This window comes from Tamandua tetradactyla, chromosome 4 (assembly GCF_023851605.1).
Source record: "Tamandua tetradactyla isolate mTamTet1 chromosome 4, mTamTet1.pri, whole genome shotgun sequence".
Lineage (NCBI taxonomy): Eukaryota > Metazoa > Chordata > Mammalia > Pilosa > Myrmecophagidae > Tamandua > Tamandua tetradactyla.
Window position 1 is genome coordinate 52,850,249 of NC_135330.1, and position 20,458 is coordinate 52,870,706.

The window sequence follows — 20,458 nt, forward strand, 5'->3', positions numbered from 1 at the left end:
TTGTCATGGGCTACCATATGATCCTTTTGTATTTTTCTTTCTAGCTGCTCAAGAATATAGGAAGCTAGCGGGCTTAAATACTTTTTTGATCATCACAGTCAACTTTTTCCCCTCTTTTTTGTGAAGAATAACATATATACAAAAAAGCTATAAATTTCCAAGTACAGCACCACAATTAGTTGTAGAACATATTTAAGACTTTAACATGGATTACAATTTCACAATTTTAAGTTTTTACTTCTAGTTTCTCTAAAATACTGGACACTAAAAGAGGCATCAATGTAATGACTCAGCATTCGTATTCATTTAAGTCCTATCTTATATGTATAATTCCACTATCAACTTTGATTTTTCCGTACCTCTCTTTGGGTTTTTTGGCCTATGGCAATTCTAAATTTTTGATATTGGAAGGGTCTGTCACTAATATGGGGTAGGGAGATGGAAATATCTGATGTTCTGGAGAGGCTGGGCTAAGTGTTAGGACTTATCTGGACCAGGGACCCATCTGAAGTTTGTAGGTTTCTGGCAAGTTACTCTAGTTACTGGAACCCTTGTGGGATCTTATATATCGCCTTAGATGTTCTTTAGGATTGGCTGGAATAGTCCTGGTTGGGGGTTGACAGATTATGATAGGTAGCAAGGTCTACCTGAAGCTTGCATAAGAGCAACTTCCAGGTAGCCTCTCAACTCTATTTGAACTCTGTCACTGATACTTTATTAGTTACACTTGTTTTCCCCCATTTTGTCAGGATGTAATTGTTGATCCCAGGATGCCCAGTCTGGATTCATCACTGGGAGTCCTCTCCCACGTCCCCAGGGAGGCTTTCACCCCTGGATGTCATGTCCCACATAGGGGGGAGGGGAATTATTTCACTTGCAGAGTTGGGCTTAGAGAGACTGAGGCCACATCTGAGCAACAACAGAGGTCCTCCAGAAGTAACTCTTAGGAATGCCTATAGGTAGTCTAAGCTTCTATGCTACCTACATAAGCTTCACAAGAGTAAGCTTCATGATCGAGGGCATGGCCTATTGATTTGGGTGTCCCTAAAGTTTGACACAGTATCGGGATTCCCTGATGGTAAGTTTAATAGTTCCATAGTTTTTCTCACCTCCCTCAGGGGACTTGGCCAGTACTTTTTGGTTATCTGATTAACATACTCTAGGATGTTTCCAGGCATTACAATAATCCAAACAGGGCTAAAGGATGTCTTTCTTATTCTGTGTTCTCTGTGTTTCTGTTGTTCAAATGAGCTATGCAGATAGGTTGAATTACATAATGCACTACAAAAAATTTCAGCTCCAGATCAAATAAAACTTTCTTCCACTGGTCTCAAAGAGCATGTGTGGCTCTAAAATATAGACGCTGTCTTCCCTACCCTTATGTTCTGAATTACTTTAACCCCAGCCTGTTTGGCTTTGTTCTTATCTCTAAATATCCAGTTATATATTTAAAACAGTCTCTCAAAATCCAGAAATCATAGTCACCACTCTGGACTTAATGTGTCTGCTCTAAAAGCCTACAATCTAGGCCCCTGTTTTCTTATAAGCATTTTCTAAAGGTGACCATACCATTGTTGTTTTTTGTTTCTGGCTTATTTTGTCTCACCAAATGTCCCACATGTTCATTTGCATTGTTGCATGGATGACATTGTTCCTTTTTGTAGCAGCACAGCCTTCATTCATAAGTATACACTATTACTCGCTATTCTACTTCTCCGTCAGTGCATCCATCAGCCACTTGCTTTCATTTGGCATCATGTAAAGGGCCCAAAGTCCACAGTCCATCAACATTCTCAATTTTAGATAATTTCATTGTTCCCAAGAGACCGAAAACCAATAAACACAACCTCACCAAACAGGCTGTTTTTGGTTTGTTGTTCCAATGTCTGTGTCTCCTCCACTGTTTTAATTTGGTAATTAGGTAGGGCTTTATCTGTCTGCATTGTGATGTGCTTAGTGATCTTCTGCTGTCTTTGTCGCATGTAGATATCTTGATTGATTTACTTTGGTAGTTGATTTCTTTCAGTAGTCTAAGGCCTTGGGTTTGTGGGATGGTTGTACAGCAGGGAGCAGGGCACAGGGTGGGGCACTCAGTGTGGTGATTTGATTCAGGGCAGGTATGGACACAGGTTGGGGATGTTATGCTGGTGCTTGTAAACATGGGCACCCAGCGGCCAGGGAGGATGTAGCTGTGCGGGTGCATAGTCTGGGGAATGTAACCCTGGTACTGGTCTAAGGCATGGGGCCTTTTGTGCACATGCATAGACCTATGGCAACAAGTTGGCATTATGCCTCGTGGATTAGGGGCAGGTGTGACCCGTCTGTGCAGGTTGGCATTTTCTCAGAGCTAGGAAGTGAAGCTGAGGGCTGTGTGTATGTGCTGTTCTGGGACTGCTGCAATGTGCATTTCCCAGAGCTGAATGATGTGACTAGGGGCCATGCACATGTGTCCACCTAAGAGTGCCATAAACAGATGTGCTGAGCTCAGGGAGGGCCAGGTGAAGCTGCGTGACATTGTGGATGGGCAGGGGGAGGAGGGTAGCCTAGGTATGGAGGTTAGTGCCTACAACCTTTATGCACTGGTAACAGGCTGCAGGGAACAGGGAGGGGAGGTAGTGCTTGGGAGGGGTGCAGGAGAGATGGGTTGGGCTGCACATGGGGTAAAAGCATGGGGCAGGTACCTGTACTAGGGGCTGGTGGGTTGGGGGCACCTGGAGCGTGGGGAATGGGAGCGGGTGAGGGTGTCCAGGTGCACGGGGTGTGGGTGAGTCACTGGTCATGGGCGCATAGAGGGCATGGGCCTGAGCCGGTGAGGGTAGCACGCCCAAGGAACGTGGCCTGGCTTACTTCCCGGTCCCCTGTACCCATCCGTGCACTCCCACAGGCACCACACATCAGCACCTCCATGCCAGGCTCCAACTTTCTGCCTCTTAGTTCCTCAGCCTCTGCAACTAGGACTCTGCAACTAGGGCTGCTGCACGTGACGCAGAAGGCTCTCCCAGGTCAGCCGCACTCCCCAATTGCTGCCTCAGTTGTATTCCTGTCCCTTTAACTTTTCTGTGGACCAGAGCTAATTTCAAGCTGCTCTAGGTGGCCATCTTTCCAGAAGTCCCAAAGACTACTCATTTGAGAGAATGAAGATAAAACTGGGAAGTACTTAATGCCTTTGTCATCGTGGGGAGTCTCTGCGGGGAAGATTTCATCAGGATATCATAGTCTGTAGTCTTGGGGCCGGCAGAGGAGCTCTCAACTAGGTGCTTAATGCTGTCCTGAAAATCATAATTTCTGTAGCAAATAAATTTTCCGTCATTCTTAAGCAACTATTTACAAGCCCTCTTCCTCCTTTCAAATTTATATCACTTTTGCCCTTATCCTCACTCTAGCCAATGACTGTGCTTTCTAATTCCTGAGACTAAGAAAAATTTATGAACTAAATTTTTAAACTATTTGGAATTACAATAAAGTTTCTTCATCATAAAACTTTGATTATAGGAAAAGTAGTAACTAAGGGAAAAATTTCAACTTAAGTTTCAAAAAAGCAATAGAATAAGTCTAAAGAATTTAGAAGAAAGAAATAAGTTAGAGTAAGAATCAATATTAAAAAATGAGGGCGGGCCATGGTGGCTCAGCAGGTAAGAGTGCTTGCCTGCCATGCCCAAGGACCCGGGTTCGATTCCCGATGCCTGCCCATGTAAAAAAAAAAAAAAAAGAAGATGTACCATACAAAATCTTGAAGACAAAGTTGTCTTTCTGGAAAATACTTGTATAATTGATAGTCCTCTGACAAGATATATCAAATAAGAAGAATAGAAATGAAAAAAGGGACATACCTATAGGTAGAACTATAACTAACAAGACAATATGGAAACACATATATGACTGGATATTTGCAAAGCAAAAAAATTCAAAATACTGAATCAAGAAGGAAGAGAAAGCCACCAGAGTCTAAGTTATAAGAGATTTGAACCTGTGGTTAAAACTCAACCAATAAAGAAACACTAGGTCCAGATAGGTTTAGAGTAAATGACACCATATGTTAAAGAATAGATAATTCCAATTTTATATAGTTTTCCAGAGGGAAAAGTTTTTTGAAAGGACAACTCCAAAATTTATTTTATGAGACTGCTATAACCCAAAATAAGCAAGTCAAGATCTGAATAGTATGAGAAAGGTATAATAGACCAATGTTGATTATGAAAATAAATGCGAAAATAACAAATTTAGCAGGATGTGATTATCTCAATAAACACAGAAAATTTATAAAATGTACACCTATTAATATTTCCAAAGTTGTAAAAAACAAGAAATAGAAGGGAATTTTACTCACCTAAGAAGGTGTGATCATCTAGAGGCTTTATGGACCCCAGAACATCATGTTCTTAAAGCTTATCCATTCCTGTGGGTGTAAACCAATTGTGGGTAGAACCTTTTGTTTAGGTTGTTTCAATTGAAGCATCCCCTGAGTTGGTCTTAATTCTCTTACTGGAGTCCTTTCACAATTCAGAGAAAGACTGGATAGCTTTCAGTCTTTGTTTCTTTCAGAGAAAGACTGAATAGTTTTCAGTCTTTCTTTCTTTCAGAGAAAGAAAAAGACCCAAAAGCTAAGAAAGAAAGCCACAGATGGAACAGCCAGAGCTGAAAGCAAAGAAATTTAGGAGAGAAGGGAGAAACCAGCAAACGCCACCATGTGCCTTGTCATGTGTCAAAGGAGTCCTAGATCTCTAGCAGCTGGTCTTCGGGAAAGCATCACCAGTTGATGTTTTGAGTTGGACATTTTCACAGTCTCAGAACTATAAGCTTGTTAGTTAATAAATCCCCACTGTAAAAGCCAACTGATTTTTATGTTATCTGTATTTCAGTAGCTTTAGCAAATTAAAACAAAGTAAAAAACATTCTTAATGAAACCATATAAAATTATTCTCTTTAATTTCAGAGAGAAGAAAAAGAATGTCTATACTCAGCTATTTTTCAAGATTGTTCTGAGAGCATAACCAGTTTAGTAGATAAGAAAATAAGCAAGTCTATGAATTAGAGACTAAGAAATGAAACACCCACTGTTTTCAGATAAAGATTATCTATCTAACTCAAATAATTGCAATGAAATTATTAAAGTAATAGAGTGATTAGCCTGTTGGTTTTAAGGTGAGTATGCAAAATTCAGTTATAAATTTATAGAACAAAAGATTTAGAAAATATAATGTGAAACTACACATAAATTTAAATGAATGAATTTAACAAAAGCAATCAAGACATATATGAAAAATCACTAAATTTTATGGTAAGTCTTCACGGAAAACCTAAATAATAGAATTATAAATGTTTATGGTCTGCCATGCCAGAGACCCGGGTTCAATTCCCTGTGCCCAGCCAGGCAAAAAAAAAAAAATTTCATGGATTTGTAGAAATGTAATTTCTTCCCAAACTGATCTATACGTTAAATGCAGCACTGATAAATGTCTCAACAGCTGGTTCAAGCAGATTCAAATTATCATAAAGCAAAGCTCACGGAAAAGTCCAGAAGAATTAGGTGGGGAAATTGTTTGACCGAATATCAAGATCTCTCATAAAACTATAATAACTAAATAAGTGTAATATCATCAAAGAAAAGACAAATTAATAACTGGAACAAAATTCAGAACCCTGCAAATTATCTATATATATAGAAACTCCATAGTATATTGTCATAATTTTGCCAGAGCTGCTATGACATTTGCCAACAGTTGGTTGTCTTAAAAAACAAGAATTTAGGATGATTGGGTGGTAGAGCACTCCTCTTCCATGTGGGAGACGCAGGTTCAATTTCCGGAACAGGCACCCCCCTCCCGCCCCCCAAAAAGCAAGAATTGATTGGTTCACAGTTAAGAAGCTAAAAGTCAAAATCAAGATGTCGGCAGAGATGTTTCTCCTGGAATGAACAGCATCGTGCAGAGGGCAGTCCTCCGTAACCAGGCGATGTCCTTGGTCTCTCCTGTCATGCAGATTAAAGCCCACCCTGATTCAGTTTGGCTGCATTTTAATGTGTAATTACATCTTCAAGGGTCCTGTTTATAAAAGGGTTCACCTACCCAGAATGTGGATTAACGTTTGAAGAAGATTTTCTGGGCTGCATGATTCAGTTTCCAGTAATAGCAAAGATGGTATTGCCCATCAATGTGAAAAGGATTCTCCTTTGATAAGAAATGGTGATAAGAAATATTTTTTTAAAAATGGAGTCTCACTACATACCATCTACAAAAAGTCAGTTCTATGTGGTTTAAAGACATAAATCTGCAAGGAATATCTTAAGTCTTTTATAAGAAAATATAAGAGAATCATTGTGTAAAGAATTACTTGTTATGCAAACAAACAAAAAAACATAATCTGCAATAATTGACATTTCAACTGCATTAAAATTTAATTTTCCCTGCAAAACATTCCAAAAAAGATGAAAAATCAAAAAACAGAGAAGTAGAAGTTCATAACTTATATTATCATCTTATAGAGAACTCCTACAAATCAATAATAAATAGCAACTACAAATCATTTGAAAAATGAATTCAGGGATCTCAGTTAAGAGGCTACTAATTGTATGTATAGTCTAGTAGGGATCAGATGACACAAATGCAAATAGGTGTGAGCTATGGAGAAAAATAAAACAGGGTACAGAGATAGATGAGAGAGGATGGATTGGGGTATATATTTAGGATAGGATGAACATATTTTATGATGCATTGGCTGAGGGTGGGAGAAAAATAAAAGAGTGAAATTAAGGATGACTCCTCAATTTTAGGCTTGAACAACTGGTTGGTATTTATTAATATGGGGGGACTGAGGGTAATGTAGTTTGCTTGGAACTGAGTGATCAATTAAGAATTTTGGTTAGGCATGTTAAGTTTAAGATGCCTATCAGTTAACCAATTGCCTATACCTCAATTGGAGGGTTCTTTTTATGTAATTATTTAACACATCAACAGTGAAAATCCTACCTATATATCCAAAAAAATGCAATTGGTAAAATTCTCCATCATTTGTTTTTCAAAATAAAAAACTTTAATAAAATGAGAATAAGTAGAAATTTCAGGTTAATTGATGAAATACTGGAAGAATTTCCCTTGTATCAGTATATGACACTATATCCATAATTATAACAATGAGGTAAAAAAAGTAAAACTATTTAAGGGAAGTGAAGTTATATAAAATTTGGATATGGTGGCAAATTTATTATACATGTGTTAGCCTCTAGCCAGATTCATTTCATTGAATAAACCCACTGATGCATTAAGAACTGGAACTTGGGAGTAATTTTGCAGAACTAGAATTCCATATGTTTTAGTACAATGAGTGTTTTGATACTGTGCTTACCGCCATAATAATAATTCAAAGGAGAGGTAGTTTAGAGCTTGAACCAAGATAATAAGATATTTACTGGAGATGAAGAGGCACAGGTAATGAAAACTAATGAACTAGAAATTCACAATTTGACTAAGTGAAGCACAGGGGAGTATTTAGGGCAGTGAGATTTGTCTGCATATTGCTCTGATGGATACATGGCTATGCATGTGTCAAAACTCATAAAACCTTATGGCACTAAGAGTAATCTTTTAATGCATGCACATTTTAAAAAATCACCTGGGAGGTTGGGGAATCTCAAGAAAGAATGCATACTGTACCAATGCAATTCAATGTATTATAAATGTATGATATGGCCTTACTGAAAAGGATGTGGGTGTGAGGGAAGGGTACTGATTTAAGTAACTTCAGAAATGACTGGAAGCTGTAGGGTCGAAGACAAAACTGCATATAACTACTATTCTAATTGGGAAAGTTGTTTTTTATAGAGGTATATTGGGGCTAATATTTCTGAAAACACTGAATAATATTGGGTTAAAGTCAGAGACCTCAATCTGAACTTATGTTTAGCTTAATATAGATACAGGTGGAAAAATGTGGAAGTAGTTACAGATATGAGTGTTTATATGGGTTAGGATATATTCAAATATGACTTGCTCTGTTCCCTGACAGGGCCTGGAAGCAATAACACTCCAGTAGCAACAAGCACATTCAGCTCCCAGATTTGGTTTCTAATACCATTCTCTAATAAAAGGAATCAGTCCTCTTTGGAGAAATGCTGATTCTAGTGCTGAGGCAGGGAACATAAAAGATGAGCCTGGAGCACTTTGTATGCCAGTAAGAAAGAGAGTAATCAAAAAACGTAACCAGTGGAAGTATGTCAAATGTATATAGGAATAAAACTAAATGAGCTCCCAATGACCAAAGCTGGAACAAATTGAGCAGCAAAAGAAATAAAGTAATATTGAATTATAACCCAAAGTATAACCCAGTATTCATAATTACCTACTGATATAAATAAATAAATGGGAGAGAAACAACTGATCTCCCATATAGAATTCCAAATAATTTATGTAGATACTCCCCTCTGAGAAAATGGAGCTTAGTTAACTCTCCACCAATACTGCATTTAGTAACTTGCTTCCAAAGAACACAGTATGCAGAGGCGATGGGAACAATTTTACAGTGGGGCAATCTGACAAACATTATCTCAACCAGGTGACCAAAGTCAACACCAGCAGTGATCAGTCTTGTTGATAATATGTGCCCTTGATATGATGTGACGAGAAAGGCACTTCATCTGTTTTCATCTTCCAAAAACCCATAACCCCAATTCAATCATGAGAAAAACATCACATAAACTTGAACTGAAGGACTTTCTTCAAAGTATCCTCAAAATTGCCAACATACAAACAAGGCAAGACTGGGAATCTGATAGAGGAGCCTAAGAAAACTTGATTACTAAATATAATTTCAGCTCTTTGCAGCCAACTTGAAGTGCAAAGAATTATGATGCCATTTTCTTTCATTGTTACTAAGGTCAACATGTAGCTCAACTTTAAAATAACATAGGGATTAGACAAATACTTACATCTGGCTCCAACCAGCCCTAAAGCCTAAACCATGTTGGCCATCAGTTAGACACTACTAGTAGAGGGATTATATCAACAACTAGCAACTATTATTACCTTAACAATATTTTAAACTGACTTTGAACATTGGTTTTAAGAATAAGAAGAAGTTGCGATAACACATCTCATTGTAGAAATGTCGGTAAAGCCCATTTTTCATAATTAATGCCTTTTGAAATTAGATACTGTATCTATTTTAAGATGTCAGTGTCATGAAAGTTCTCCTTACCTTTGTACCCCACAAAATTGATCATAACAACATGCCTTACTTTAGACCATTGCTGGGATAGAATCAAAGATATCAAATAAGATCAATATAATTGGTTATTTTATTCAACAGTTCAGCTACATTGTGTACATAATACCCTGGCTCCATAACACTCCCCAAGCAAATATCTAAATCTGTGAAATATAAAAAATATATTTTATATGTAATCTTAGCAGTCTTTATTATGGGTTCATAATTATTTCTAATCATTTTACTGACAGAAAGAAAAAGAACTGGAATACTGTTAAGAAAGTTCCCAAAGTACTAGGAGAGTGTTTTATCTTTTGGTTTACTGAAAATATGATAGGAGTTGGTATTTAGTTAACAGGACTTCTAGAAAATGAAATTCTGGAGAAGAGATACTTCAGAATTGTTTTTTGAGAAGCACTTTGTGATGGGAGTTTTATTCTCTCAGAAAATGTGAAAGAAAAAAGTTCCTGTTTTATGATCAAATGTATTCTTTTGATTTGTTGGTGACATTAAATAGGGATGCTATTAATATCATGATGTTTAATTATTAGTAAATAGGATTTCTTGATAGAATAAAAATTTTAGCAATGGATCTAGTAGCAACCATGTTGTATATTGATATGTTAACAATGGACTCATTACTAATCTCCTAAAACCTGGTTATATACTCTATAATTTTAAACACAGTTAATTTATTTTGCTTACTTAAAAATTAACTAGGGTTTAACTTGCCAGAAACCTACAACCTCCAGATGGGTCCCTAGTCCAGGGACCTAGTCCTGACACCTAGCCCAGCCTCTCCAGAACATGAGATAGTTCCATCTCCTTACCCCATATTAGTGACACACCCTTCCAATATAAAAAATTTAGAATTGCTATAGCCCAGACAACCCCAATGAGAGGTATGGAAAGATCAAAGGTGATGGTGAAGTCATACATAAAAGACAGGACTTAAATGAATATGAATGCTGAATCATTAAATTCATATCTGTTTTAGTCTCCAGTACTTTAGATCACCTAGAAATAAGAACCTAAAATTGTGAAATTGCAACCCATTAAAAGTCTGAAATATGTTCTACAACTACTTGTGGTGCTGTGCTTGGAAATTTATAGCTTTTTTGTACATGTTATTGTTCACAAAAAAGAAAGAAAAAAAAGTCGATTGTGATGATAAAAAAGGTATTTAAGCCATCTAGTCTCCTATATTCTGGAGCAGCTAGAAGGAGAAATACGTGAGAATCGTATGGTAGCCTGTGATAAACTCTGGGATCTATCCTGTAACCACTTTTTGAAGAGTGCTTTGAAACCTAATGCTTTTTTTTTTCTTTGTTTTATATATATGTTATACTATACAACAAAATATTTTAAAAAAATTAACTAGGGTTAGATTTTTATTCTGAGGGAGTTACAAAGGAATAAAATACTATATGTCAAAATTTAAGCAAATATAATTTCTCAAATATTGTTCTGAATTTGAATTTCACTTAACTAATGACACATGAGCTGACCTATGCAGTTAAATTAACTGGGTAATTCACCATGTTCCTTCAACTAATTTCAAATCATAGGTAAGAATTATTTTATTTTTCCCCAGGAATCATTACTTTTGTCTGATATATTGCAATATATAATTTCTTAGATATTTTAGAAGGCTAATGTACAAAAAGAAATTGCATACTATTAAAATACAGCTTTAGTGTCATTACACGTAATATTGTGTCCCTATGTGTCCTCATTAGAGATTGGAACAAAACCAGGTCTAAGAGTTTCCTCGGTTCAGAGCCAAAATTTATTCCAAGTTTTGAGAATAATATATACTTGGAGCATATATATTTCAAGTATATTACTCCAGGAAGACAGTAAATCTAGTGGTAAAATGTCAACTTTGTAACCAGATACCTGGTTTCAAATCTCAAGTTTAGGACTAACTTAAGCAGGTCACTCAATTCTCTCTGAGATTCAGCCTCCCCATTTGTGAAAATTGTCTTATAAGGTATTTGAGGCAATTAAATTAGATTAAGACATTTAATACAATACCTAACATTACAGCAATCGTTATTAGATTGGTGGAGCTGGGAAGGTTGAAGCCATGTTAATGCAGAGCCAACAAAAGGACTTTGCTTACAGATTTTTAAAATATAGCCTGGAAAAGGCTTAGAAAATTTCAGTTAAATTGTTTGTGGCACCTTAGGATCAATCTCTGGCAACCTGGGAAAGAGCGCTCTAGAAGACGCAGTTGGTAAAGGGAAGGGGTAATTGATTTTCTCTGAAGATATTTAAAGGTTTCATCATATGCACCAAGATGACTTAGGAAGTGGCCAGGGGTGTGATATTTTTTCTTTGTCTTCTAGAGCACAATGAAAAGAAATGTAGGCCCTCATGTATTCTCATTTCCTCGCAAACTAGAATGAAAGCAGATCCACTGTTCTTCACTTGCATAGATTGTGTAAACTGGGCTCCCTTGGGCCACATTTATATAGTGCACTCTCAGACAATATTTTCCATGTGATCAGGAGGAATGCTAACCAGGAAAAATGTCGGATGTTTTAAGGTCTTTTTATGAGTAGAGAAAGAAGCCCAAAACACAATCTGCATCAGTAAGGATATGAAAATTTGACCTTGAATCAGGAATAGTTACAAAAAATGACAAGCTAATCCTGGTTTGACTTAATTAGAGAAGGGATGCTGGACTCTTCACTATTCTTCTCCTGGTTTTTGCAATTTCAACTTTAATTTATATTGTGCATTAATGGTGTTGTTATCAATCAAAGTGGTGCGGATTGCGTGATAGTACAGATAGAGAAGAGAAACCATCACAACTGAAAAAAATAAATCAAACATTCAATACAAGATAAGTGAATCTTCATATGTAATTTACACAAATTATATATGCAATTATTAAAACAAACTAGTTTATTCATTTCCCAATGCCTGCCCATGCAAAAAACAAACAAATAAAACAAAACAAAGAAACAAAAAGCTAGTTTAGTTTATATACCAGGTGTACCTATCAGTTGCATTATCAATAAATTATGATGTTGCTTCTTATCCTCTTCTTTCGCATTTATCTTAGGGTCAGTCTATGGGAAGTGCTGCCGTCTTCTTTTTCTGAACATAATGTGCACTGAGTTTAGACTACCATAAAACTTAGGTAGCACTATCCAATATGAATTTCTGCTGTGAAGGACATATTCTAAATACACAATGTTCAATATGATAGCTACGAGTTATATTTAGTTATTGAGCAATTGAAATGTGACTAGAGAGCGCGAAGAATAGATTTTTCAAAAAACAGCTTTATAGGCGGGCCATGGTGGCTCAGCAGGCAAATTCTTGCCTGCCATGCCAGAAACCCAAGTTTGATTCCTGGTCCCTGCCCACGTTAAAAAAAAAAAAAAAACCCAAAATACAAAAAAACAGCTTTATTGAAGTATCATTTGTGTACAAAAACCAATATAGCTACCATTTCCATTTCTAATGTTCATCACTTCTTTGTGTAGATCTGTATTTCCATCTGGTATCATTTTCCTTCCATTTGAATTCTTCCTTTAGAATTTCTTATAGTGTGGATCTTAAGATGATGGAGTTTTCAGTTTTTGCATGTCAGAAAATTTTTTTAACTGTTTTTGAAAGATATTTACATTGGATATAGAATTCTAGGTTGGTGATTCTTATTCATTTCTTCAGTACTTCAAAAATGTAGCTCCAATGTCTTCTCACTTCAATTGTTTCCAGTGAGAATTCTGTCATTCTTATTCTCAATATGAAATCTTTATGTGTCATTTTTCTCTGATAGCTTTAAGACTTTTCTGTTTATTACTGATTTTGAGAAATTTGGTTATGATGGACATTGGTGTAGTTTTCTCAAGACTTCTTGTGCTCGAGACTTATTGAGGTTCTTGGAATTGTGAGTTTAGAGTTCATTGAAGCAGGAAAATTTTCAACCATAATGTGTTCAAATACTTTTTATGCCCCTACTTATCCTCTTCAAGATTCCAATTATACATATTTTAGGCTGCTTGAAGTACTTCCACACCTCACTAATGAGCTGTTCATTAAAAAAAAAAATTCTTCCTTTCTGGGTTTCCTTTTAGATAGTTTCTTTTGCTCTGTCTTCAAGTTCACTGATCTTTTCTCCTGCAATATCTAATCTGTCTTTATTCCCATCTCATATAATTTTTATCAAACACATTGCAGTTTTCTGAAGGGTTGATTTGTGTCTTTTATGTATAGAATGCAGCTATAATAACAGTTTCAATGCCTTTGTCTTCTAATTCTAACACTGATTTTAGTTCTGGGTCTTGAATAATTTTCTCACATGCATACACTCACTGATCAGTACTCTGCTAAATGCTTAATGGGAATCTTCTGCAGATCCCAGGAATCTTCTGCAGATCCCTTTTGTTCTTTCTTTGTAGAACCCTACTTTCCAGCTCTATGTGTTGCGAGTTACAGCTGTCTTATTCTTTCCTGTTTCTTAGCTTCATCTTCTCAACTAAGGGAGTCTAACTGGCTCCGTCTAGGTTCCTCATCCCTAGAAATACTTCAAGGCAATAAGCTGGGGCAGTCACAGGGCTCATCTTATTTGGTTTCCATCTTTTAGGGATCCTTGTTCTTGTTGCCAGATGTCCAGTATCTTGATAATGATTTTAGCTTGACCACGTGGAAGAGTAAGTCCAGACCCTGTGTTTCTATCTTGGTCAGAAATGGGTCTCAAGAACTAGATTTTTAATTTTAATTTTATTTCAATTCATTTAAAATTAAACTTCAATGGTTGTAGATGGCCAGCAGCTATTATTATGGACAAAGATTCAGAAGCCTGAGCCACCAATGATCCATCCCAAATTAACAACAAAAAAGTTTACTGTAATGATTAATTTCATAGTTTATAACATTATCCCTGTAAAATATGCATTTTGGATACCATAAAAAATCTTATGGCTTTATACATTTTATATTATAGGCTGGCTTTAATTGCTGTATTCGATTTTAACACTAGAAATGTCCAGGTGTTTTGTCTTTGTCATACAATTTGGAGGGTCTCCTAATGAAAAAACCACAGAGTAAAACAGTTTCAAAATTAAATACTAATTTACAGTGAAAACTGAATTATCATAGTCAGTTAAAATTGACAAATACCACAGACATCGTGAATACCATAAATACAACCTATGCATATCAATTAACATTCTGCTATGAATCTATTCTCCCTTTACTTTTTACATTTTTAGCTAAATATTCTTTTGATGAACCTCTCCTTCTGGTAAATGTTTTAATAATATTTTTAATATAGAAAAACTGAAATATAATTCTGCCTTAATTGTAGCAGGTTTGATTTTAATTTCTTACTCATTAAAATATTAAAACAAATACACTCAGGTTCACAACTCATGATCAGTGATGAGCTATGTATTTTTAGGATTGTTGTCATATTTTGGGAAATTCCTGTCAAATTTCTTTGATATAAAGAACCTCAAGGTTTCAGGGCAGTTAAAAAGTTCTTGTGTTGTAAATATTAATACATTAATATTAAATATTCTTATAATCAAGACACTTGTAAACCAGTTTGTCTTCAATGTCCTCCTTGAGGGGCATATAGTAAATTTTATGTATCTTTACTGATGTCAGTATTTCATGCATACCCGGAAAAACTTGCATTCTTACTAGCCAACAATGAGAACTGAATTATCCACTCAAAATTTTACATGTCTGATGGTCTCCAAAATTTAATCTAACGTTAATGTATCCTTTGCTTGACTTCTCTTCAGTTGTATCCCCCAAACCCCTATGACTCTCCGATGTCAATGGACTCAGTTGAAGTATATGGTGAAGGAGCTTGCAAAGGGCAAAAAATACAGTAGCTTATCCTCTTGGTATTAGTACATTGTACTTTTCAAATTTTACTAAAAATATATGACTATGCAAGAGCATTACTAGGGTTCCTCTCAGATCCTGATGGTGTTTGTTCAAGTGAGGACTCCTGAAGCTTAAACTCCACTAGCTTCAAAATTTAATCTAAAGTTAATGCATTCTTTACTTGACTTCTCTTTAATTGTATCCCCCAAATCCCTGTGACTCTCCAACGTCAATGGGCTCAGTTGAAATATATGGTGAAGGAGCTAGCAAAGTGGAAAAATACAGTAGCTTATCCTCTTGCAATTAGTACACTGTACTTTTCAAATTTTACTAAAAATGTGTGACTACACAAGAGCATTACTAGGGTTTCTCTCAGGTCGTGATGGTGTTTGTTCAAGTGAGGACCCCTGAAGCTTAAATTCCACTAGCTTCATGGGATATCAAACTCTGAGTTTAATGATCAATTTTGCCCCTTTTTCTTCATGTTGAGCTTCCTTATAATTGTTGCATTATGAATTCATTTCATAATCTGCTCAATTTGTGTCCATTTCTTCATCTGTTCTACATGCAACTAACTACCAGTTACCATTTAATAAATATTGCACTATGTATAGTGTTTTTGCCTGATTACTTCTATCAAAGATTTCACCATGTCTGTGAAATAATTTACAGAGACTTTGATTTGGAATTCAAACCTCTCCACATTCTTATTTCTTCTCCAACTTCCTTGTCCTCCCAGTACTGGTCTTTTCATTAAGCCTGGAACACTATACTTTCCTATAGCTCAGAGGCTTTGCTCAGCTGTATTCTTCTCTTTAAACCACAATTAATTATCCAAGTCTTCTTGAAACCATTGCAGATCAAACCCAATTTGGCTCAGTACTTACTCCTTCCTCCGAATTCATGGGAACAAAATAGTGATAGCAGTCAACTGTTACTTAACTTAGATATTACTTATTTCTACATTTACAAATATGCTTCCTTCTCTAATACAAATTTTTAAGTCTTATAAATTTTGCCTTATTCCATGCCCTATGCATACATATTAAACATCTGTTGAAAAGGAGTCAACATGTCTAATGGAAATTGATAACATCCCTCTTGGCTTAATCTTAAAATTAATAGTGACCTGTTTGCTTTCTGTTCATACTATAGTTATCCAGTACAATTTGATGATTTTAAGTTATTAAGTAATAATATATTGGTAATTTTCTTACATTGTTCTAACCTCTTTGAAATAAACTTCTTGGTTTTTAAAAAGGGTTAATGAAGAATATAAAAGAAACAAAAACATTCAACTGATGCCATAGCCATCAGTCTTTGAAATCAAATGGAAGAGAAAAAAACTAAAAATAATGCATCTGAAGGATACTTGTTGAAATTAATTTGAAAGGCATTATTTTTAATTGAATAGTAAAATTGTATCTTACACTCAACAATTGCAAATAAGGTAAAAATCTGTACAGTAAAATCGCCTCTGAAAATACCTTAAATTTTTCATAAACATATTATATATATAGTTTTAGCACACAATGGTATGTATATATAGTAAAATTTTTCAGTAATTTGTGTGTAAAATTACAAAACAATTAGAAAAATGTATAGTATATTCTATAATATATGTAAGCTTTTTACTCTATCTTTAATTACATAAAAGAGAGTTATCTATAGTTGAATTTACATGAATTAAGAGGTGAATAAAGCAAACCACTTAGAAGTAGAATTGTGTTGGTAAAAGTACAAATTCAAGGAGTCAGACCGCTTGGGTTTGATTTCTGGGTCTAACAATACCTTGCTATGCCATTTTAGGAGAGTTGTTTATGTATGTGCTCTGTAGTTCAGTTCACTCCTTTGTTTAATAGAGACAAAAACTTCCTATTTTACTGGGACGTTACAATGATAAATTGAGTAAATGCATTTAGATTTCTGCCTGGTATATAGTTAGCACTCAGTGATAATAATCACAATAAATTTGTGATTTACAAATCTTTGGGAAAATTTAAGTTAGTATTGCTATTAGGTAAGAAATCATTATTAGAAAGCTAATAAACTATTAGAAACCCAGGCAAGATGTTTAAATACATACTCAGAGAGATAAAACAAAGGAAAGAAAAAAGAGAGGGTTTAAATTATCCATTTTTTCATCATAAGTGCCACCAGTTAAATGAAATTCAAACTCAGAGTGATAGCTAAGAATTCACACTTGCTTACATTTTCACATATGCTATTCTATTTGTTATTTTTCTAAGAATGAAATACTAAGTTTGGCTCTTCAACCCTGAATATTATTTTTTTTTACAAGCAAAAGAAATAAATCATGTAGAATATCATATTGAAAGTAAGGCTTGAGAGAGAGATATTTGCTATCACAAAATGATCAATCCAAGAGAACAAGATCAAAATTCTAAATATGTATGCAAGAATCATTCTAGATTTAAAAGATATGAAGATTGATAGAATTAAACAGTAATTAGACAAACCCACAATCATTGTGGGAGACTTAACATACTTTTTCAATATATAAAGGGATAAGCTGACAAATACATGACAAAAGTATAGAATTGAACAACAGAATTACAGACTTGATCTACTTACATAGAATATTGACCATAAAATAGGCTACAAAAAGTCTCATCAAATTTTAAAAGATTTAAATTATTCTGAGCATATGCCTAGACAACAATACATTTAAATAAGAAATAAAATTAAAAGATAACCAGAAATTGACAATTCTAAATAACCCATGGGTCAGAGAAGAAATTAAAAATTAAAGAGGGACTTCTACCTATTGTAGTTTGAAGAACTTGATGACTGCTTTCCAGAAAGCATGTATAAAACTGGAAAAGTTGTCAAAAACAATTCTATCAGGGCTTTGGAAATCTCCCAGTGATACAGAGAAAATTGAGACAGAATCAGGAAAAGCGTTTAACAAAAATTAGCACAGAATCAGGAAAAGTATTCAACAAAAATTAGCATCCAGTCGTAATAAAAAGTGCCTTATATTGATATAATGCTAGACAAACTGAAAATAAAATGAAATAGAGAGTCCAGAAGTACACTCACACAAACTCAGTTAACAGTTTTCTCACAAAGGTTACAATGGACTCCTGAAGCAGGAAAGAGATGATATTTTCAGTAAATGTTGCTGGACCAACTGGATAGGCATATTTTAAAAATATACCTGTCCCATTTTATCATAGCATATTTTGAAGTCAATTGCGAGTGTATTGAAGATCTTAATTGTGATTAAGAAAATAACCATGCTTTCAGAGGTAAAGTATTATGCCCTGAGAGGAAGTAAGAATTCTTTGAGAAGGACAAAAAATGCACTTAACATAGAAGAAAAGTGTGATTTATTTTAAAATTAAGAACTTCTATTTATTCAATTATTTATAAAACTGAGAGTGAAAGGACAAGCCATGTACGGAGAGAAGATATCTGCCATGCCTATGCCCAAATATGTACTTATGGCAGAAGCACATCATAAAGCATATTAAACTACAGACTCATTGTGTCCATGCTCAACAGAAAAGCTAAAATTAAAAAAGATTGAAAACGCCGAGTGTTGATGAGGATGTAGAGGAATCAGTACTCTCAAATACTGTTGATAAGAATGTCAATTGGTATAGTCAATTTGGAACACTCTCTGATGTTATCTTTTCCTCCAAAACATAATCAAACTTTATCAATCTATTTATTTCACCCCTTAAATACATATTCACTAGAAATGCACTCATGTGTTTACCAGAAAACGTGTACAGTAATAGTCACAGCATCACTATATAATTGTATTGGCTCCAAAGTATAATCTACTCAAGTGCCCGTTGACAGGCATATTTGGTATATTCAAATAACGGAATGCCACTGTGCTCAGCAATGAGCATTAACAATCTTCAACCACTTGTTATGATGTGTATCTCCCGAACATAATTTTGCCTAAAAGACTCTAAACACACACACAAAAAATGGCTTATTATTTCATTTATATAAAGTACCAAAAGGAAGACAATCTGTTTGGTGCACTGAGAGGCCAAGATAGTGGTCCTGGTTATCCTCGTGTGGGGGTGAGGGTGGGAATTAGGGGTTAGGGGAGCAGATTGACTGAAAGGAGGCACATGGGGTTCTCTGGGAAGTCGAGATGTTCAATCTCTTGATCCTGGTGCAGGTTGCATGAGTGTCTACACCTTCTCCATATTCAACAAGCCGTATACTTATGTCATGTTCATGTCTCTTCATGTATATTATACTTCAACAAAAAGATACATGTGACAAAATTTTTAAAAAAGACAATAAAGCAGAGTGAACACTATCTGTACTCTACCCAGGAGCCCCAGAACCCACTTTTCCTGGGCCTGATGTTCAGGTTTTCTGTGTATGTGTGTGCTGTTGCTTCTAATGACCAGTGTTTGCAGTTTTCTAAAAAATTAAAAAATAAAAAAAGTTTAAAAATCAGCATTTCTGGTTCTTGATTTTTAAATTACTAAACTCATGTACACTAAATGAGAGTGAGCCCGTTGCTTTACAACCATAGATTAAAAAATCTTTAGGAAGCCAATTTCATGAATTGCAGGAAAAGTAGGTCCCAAAGATAAGCCAGCACCACCTTTTCTGCAAAATATCTTTCCTTTGTCTGGGTCTTGATTATGAAACCATTGCCTGATCTGGGGTTCAGTAAATAGCTTTTAAAAGAACCTCTGTTATTTTCTGTTCTGAGCTATGCTGTACTCACAAAAGAACTTAATGAAGTTTGAATATTTGGAGGATTTATGAAATACACAGGCTATCACCAGTTTTTACGTTGCACATTCCAAGAACCTGAACATGTTCCAATGGAGAACATGCCTGGGTTTGTAACAATGAATCAAAGAGCAAGTCACAGGGTTAACATTCAGAGGGAGTTTATCTAGAATCCCTCAGAATCCCTTTGAACTCTGGCATTGCTGGAGTGCTTGTTGATTTTTTCTTTTACTTTGAGAAAGTTTCTGATGGGCGGAGCGTCTAGTAATCCCTTTAATGTCTGAACTGTGTTTCAGTTTCATTTTGGAGCAACCGCTTTCCTGCATTAATCACAATTTTTAGCAGAAGAAATTCCAACATAGTGAGAACTGTGTCAGCTATTAAATGTACCCCTAAAAGGTCCAAGAATGAGATTTCCAGTGAAGATTGTTTGTCTGATATTATGGACTGCTTGTGCAGCAGAAGGTAAGATTAAAGGAGACCTTTTTCCTTAGAAGTACATTAAGAAGCATTTGCTAAGGTGCTTTTCGCAGAGGTAATCAAATTTAGTCTAAAAATATAATTTAATTTTTATTCTGTAGTTTATGGTGTGAGTGATTTTTGACATGGTTAAGTTTAAAATATATAATTAGCTTATTTTAATGGTATATCGGATTATTTAATCATA

At 35.2% G+C, this 20,458-nt stretch overlaps 1 protein-coding gene across 1 annotated transcript in view; it reads left to right on the plus strand.

Moving 5' to 3' along the window:
• Positions 1-20,011: 20,011 nt before the first annotated feature.
• The window catches only part of LOC143680793 (complement factor H-like), a 133,395-nt gene continuing 132,948 nt past the window's right edge, over positions 20,012-20,458 (plus strand). Inside the window, exon 1 of the mRNA XM_077157294.1 lies at positions 20,012-20,256. Within this exon, the coding sequence (XP_077013409.1) occupies positions 20,199-20,256 (58 nt within the window). The 5' untranslated portion in view covers positions 20,012-20,198. The remainder of the gene's footprint in view (positions 20,257-20,458) is intronic.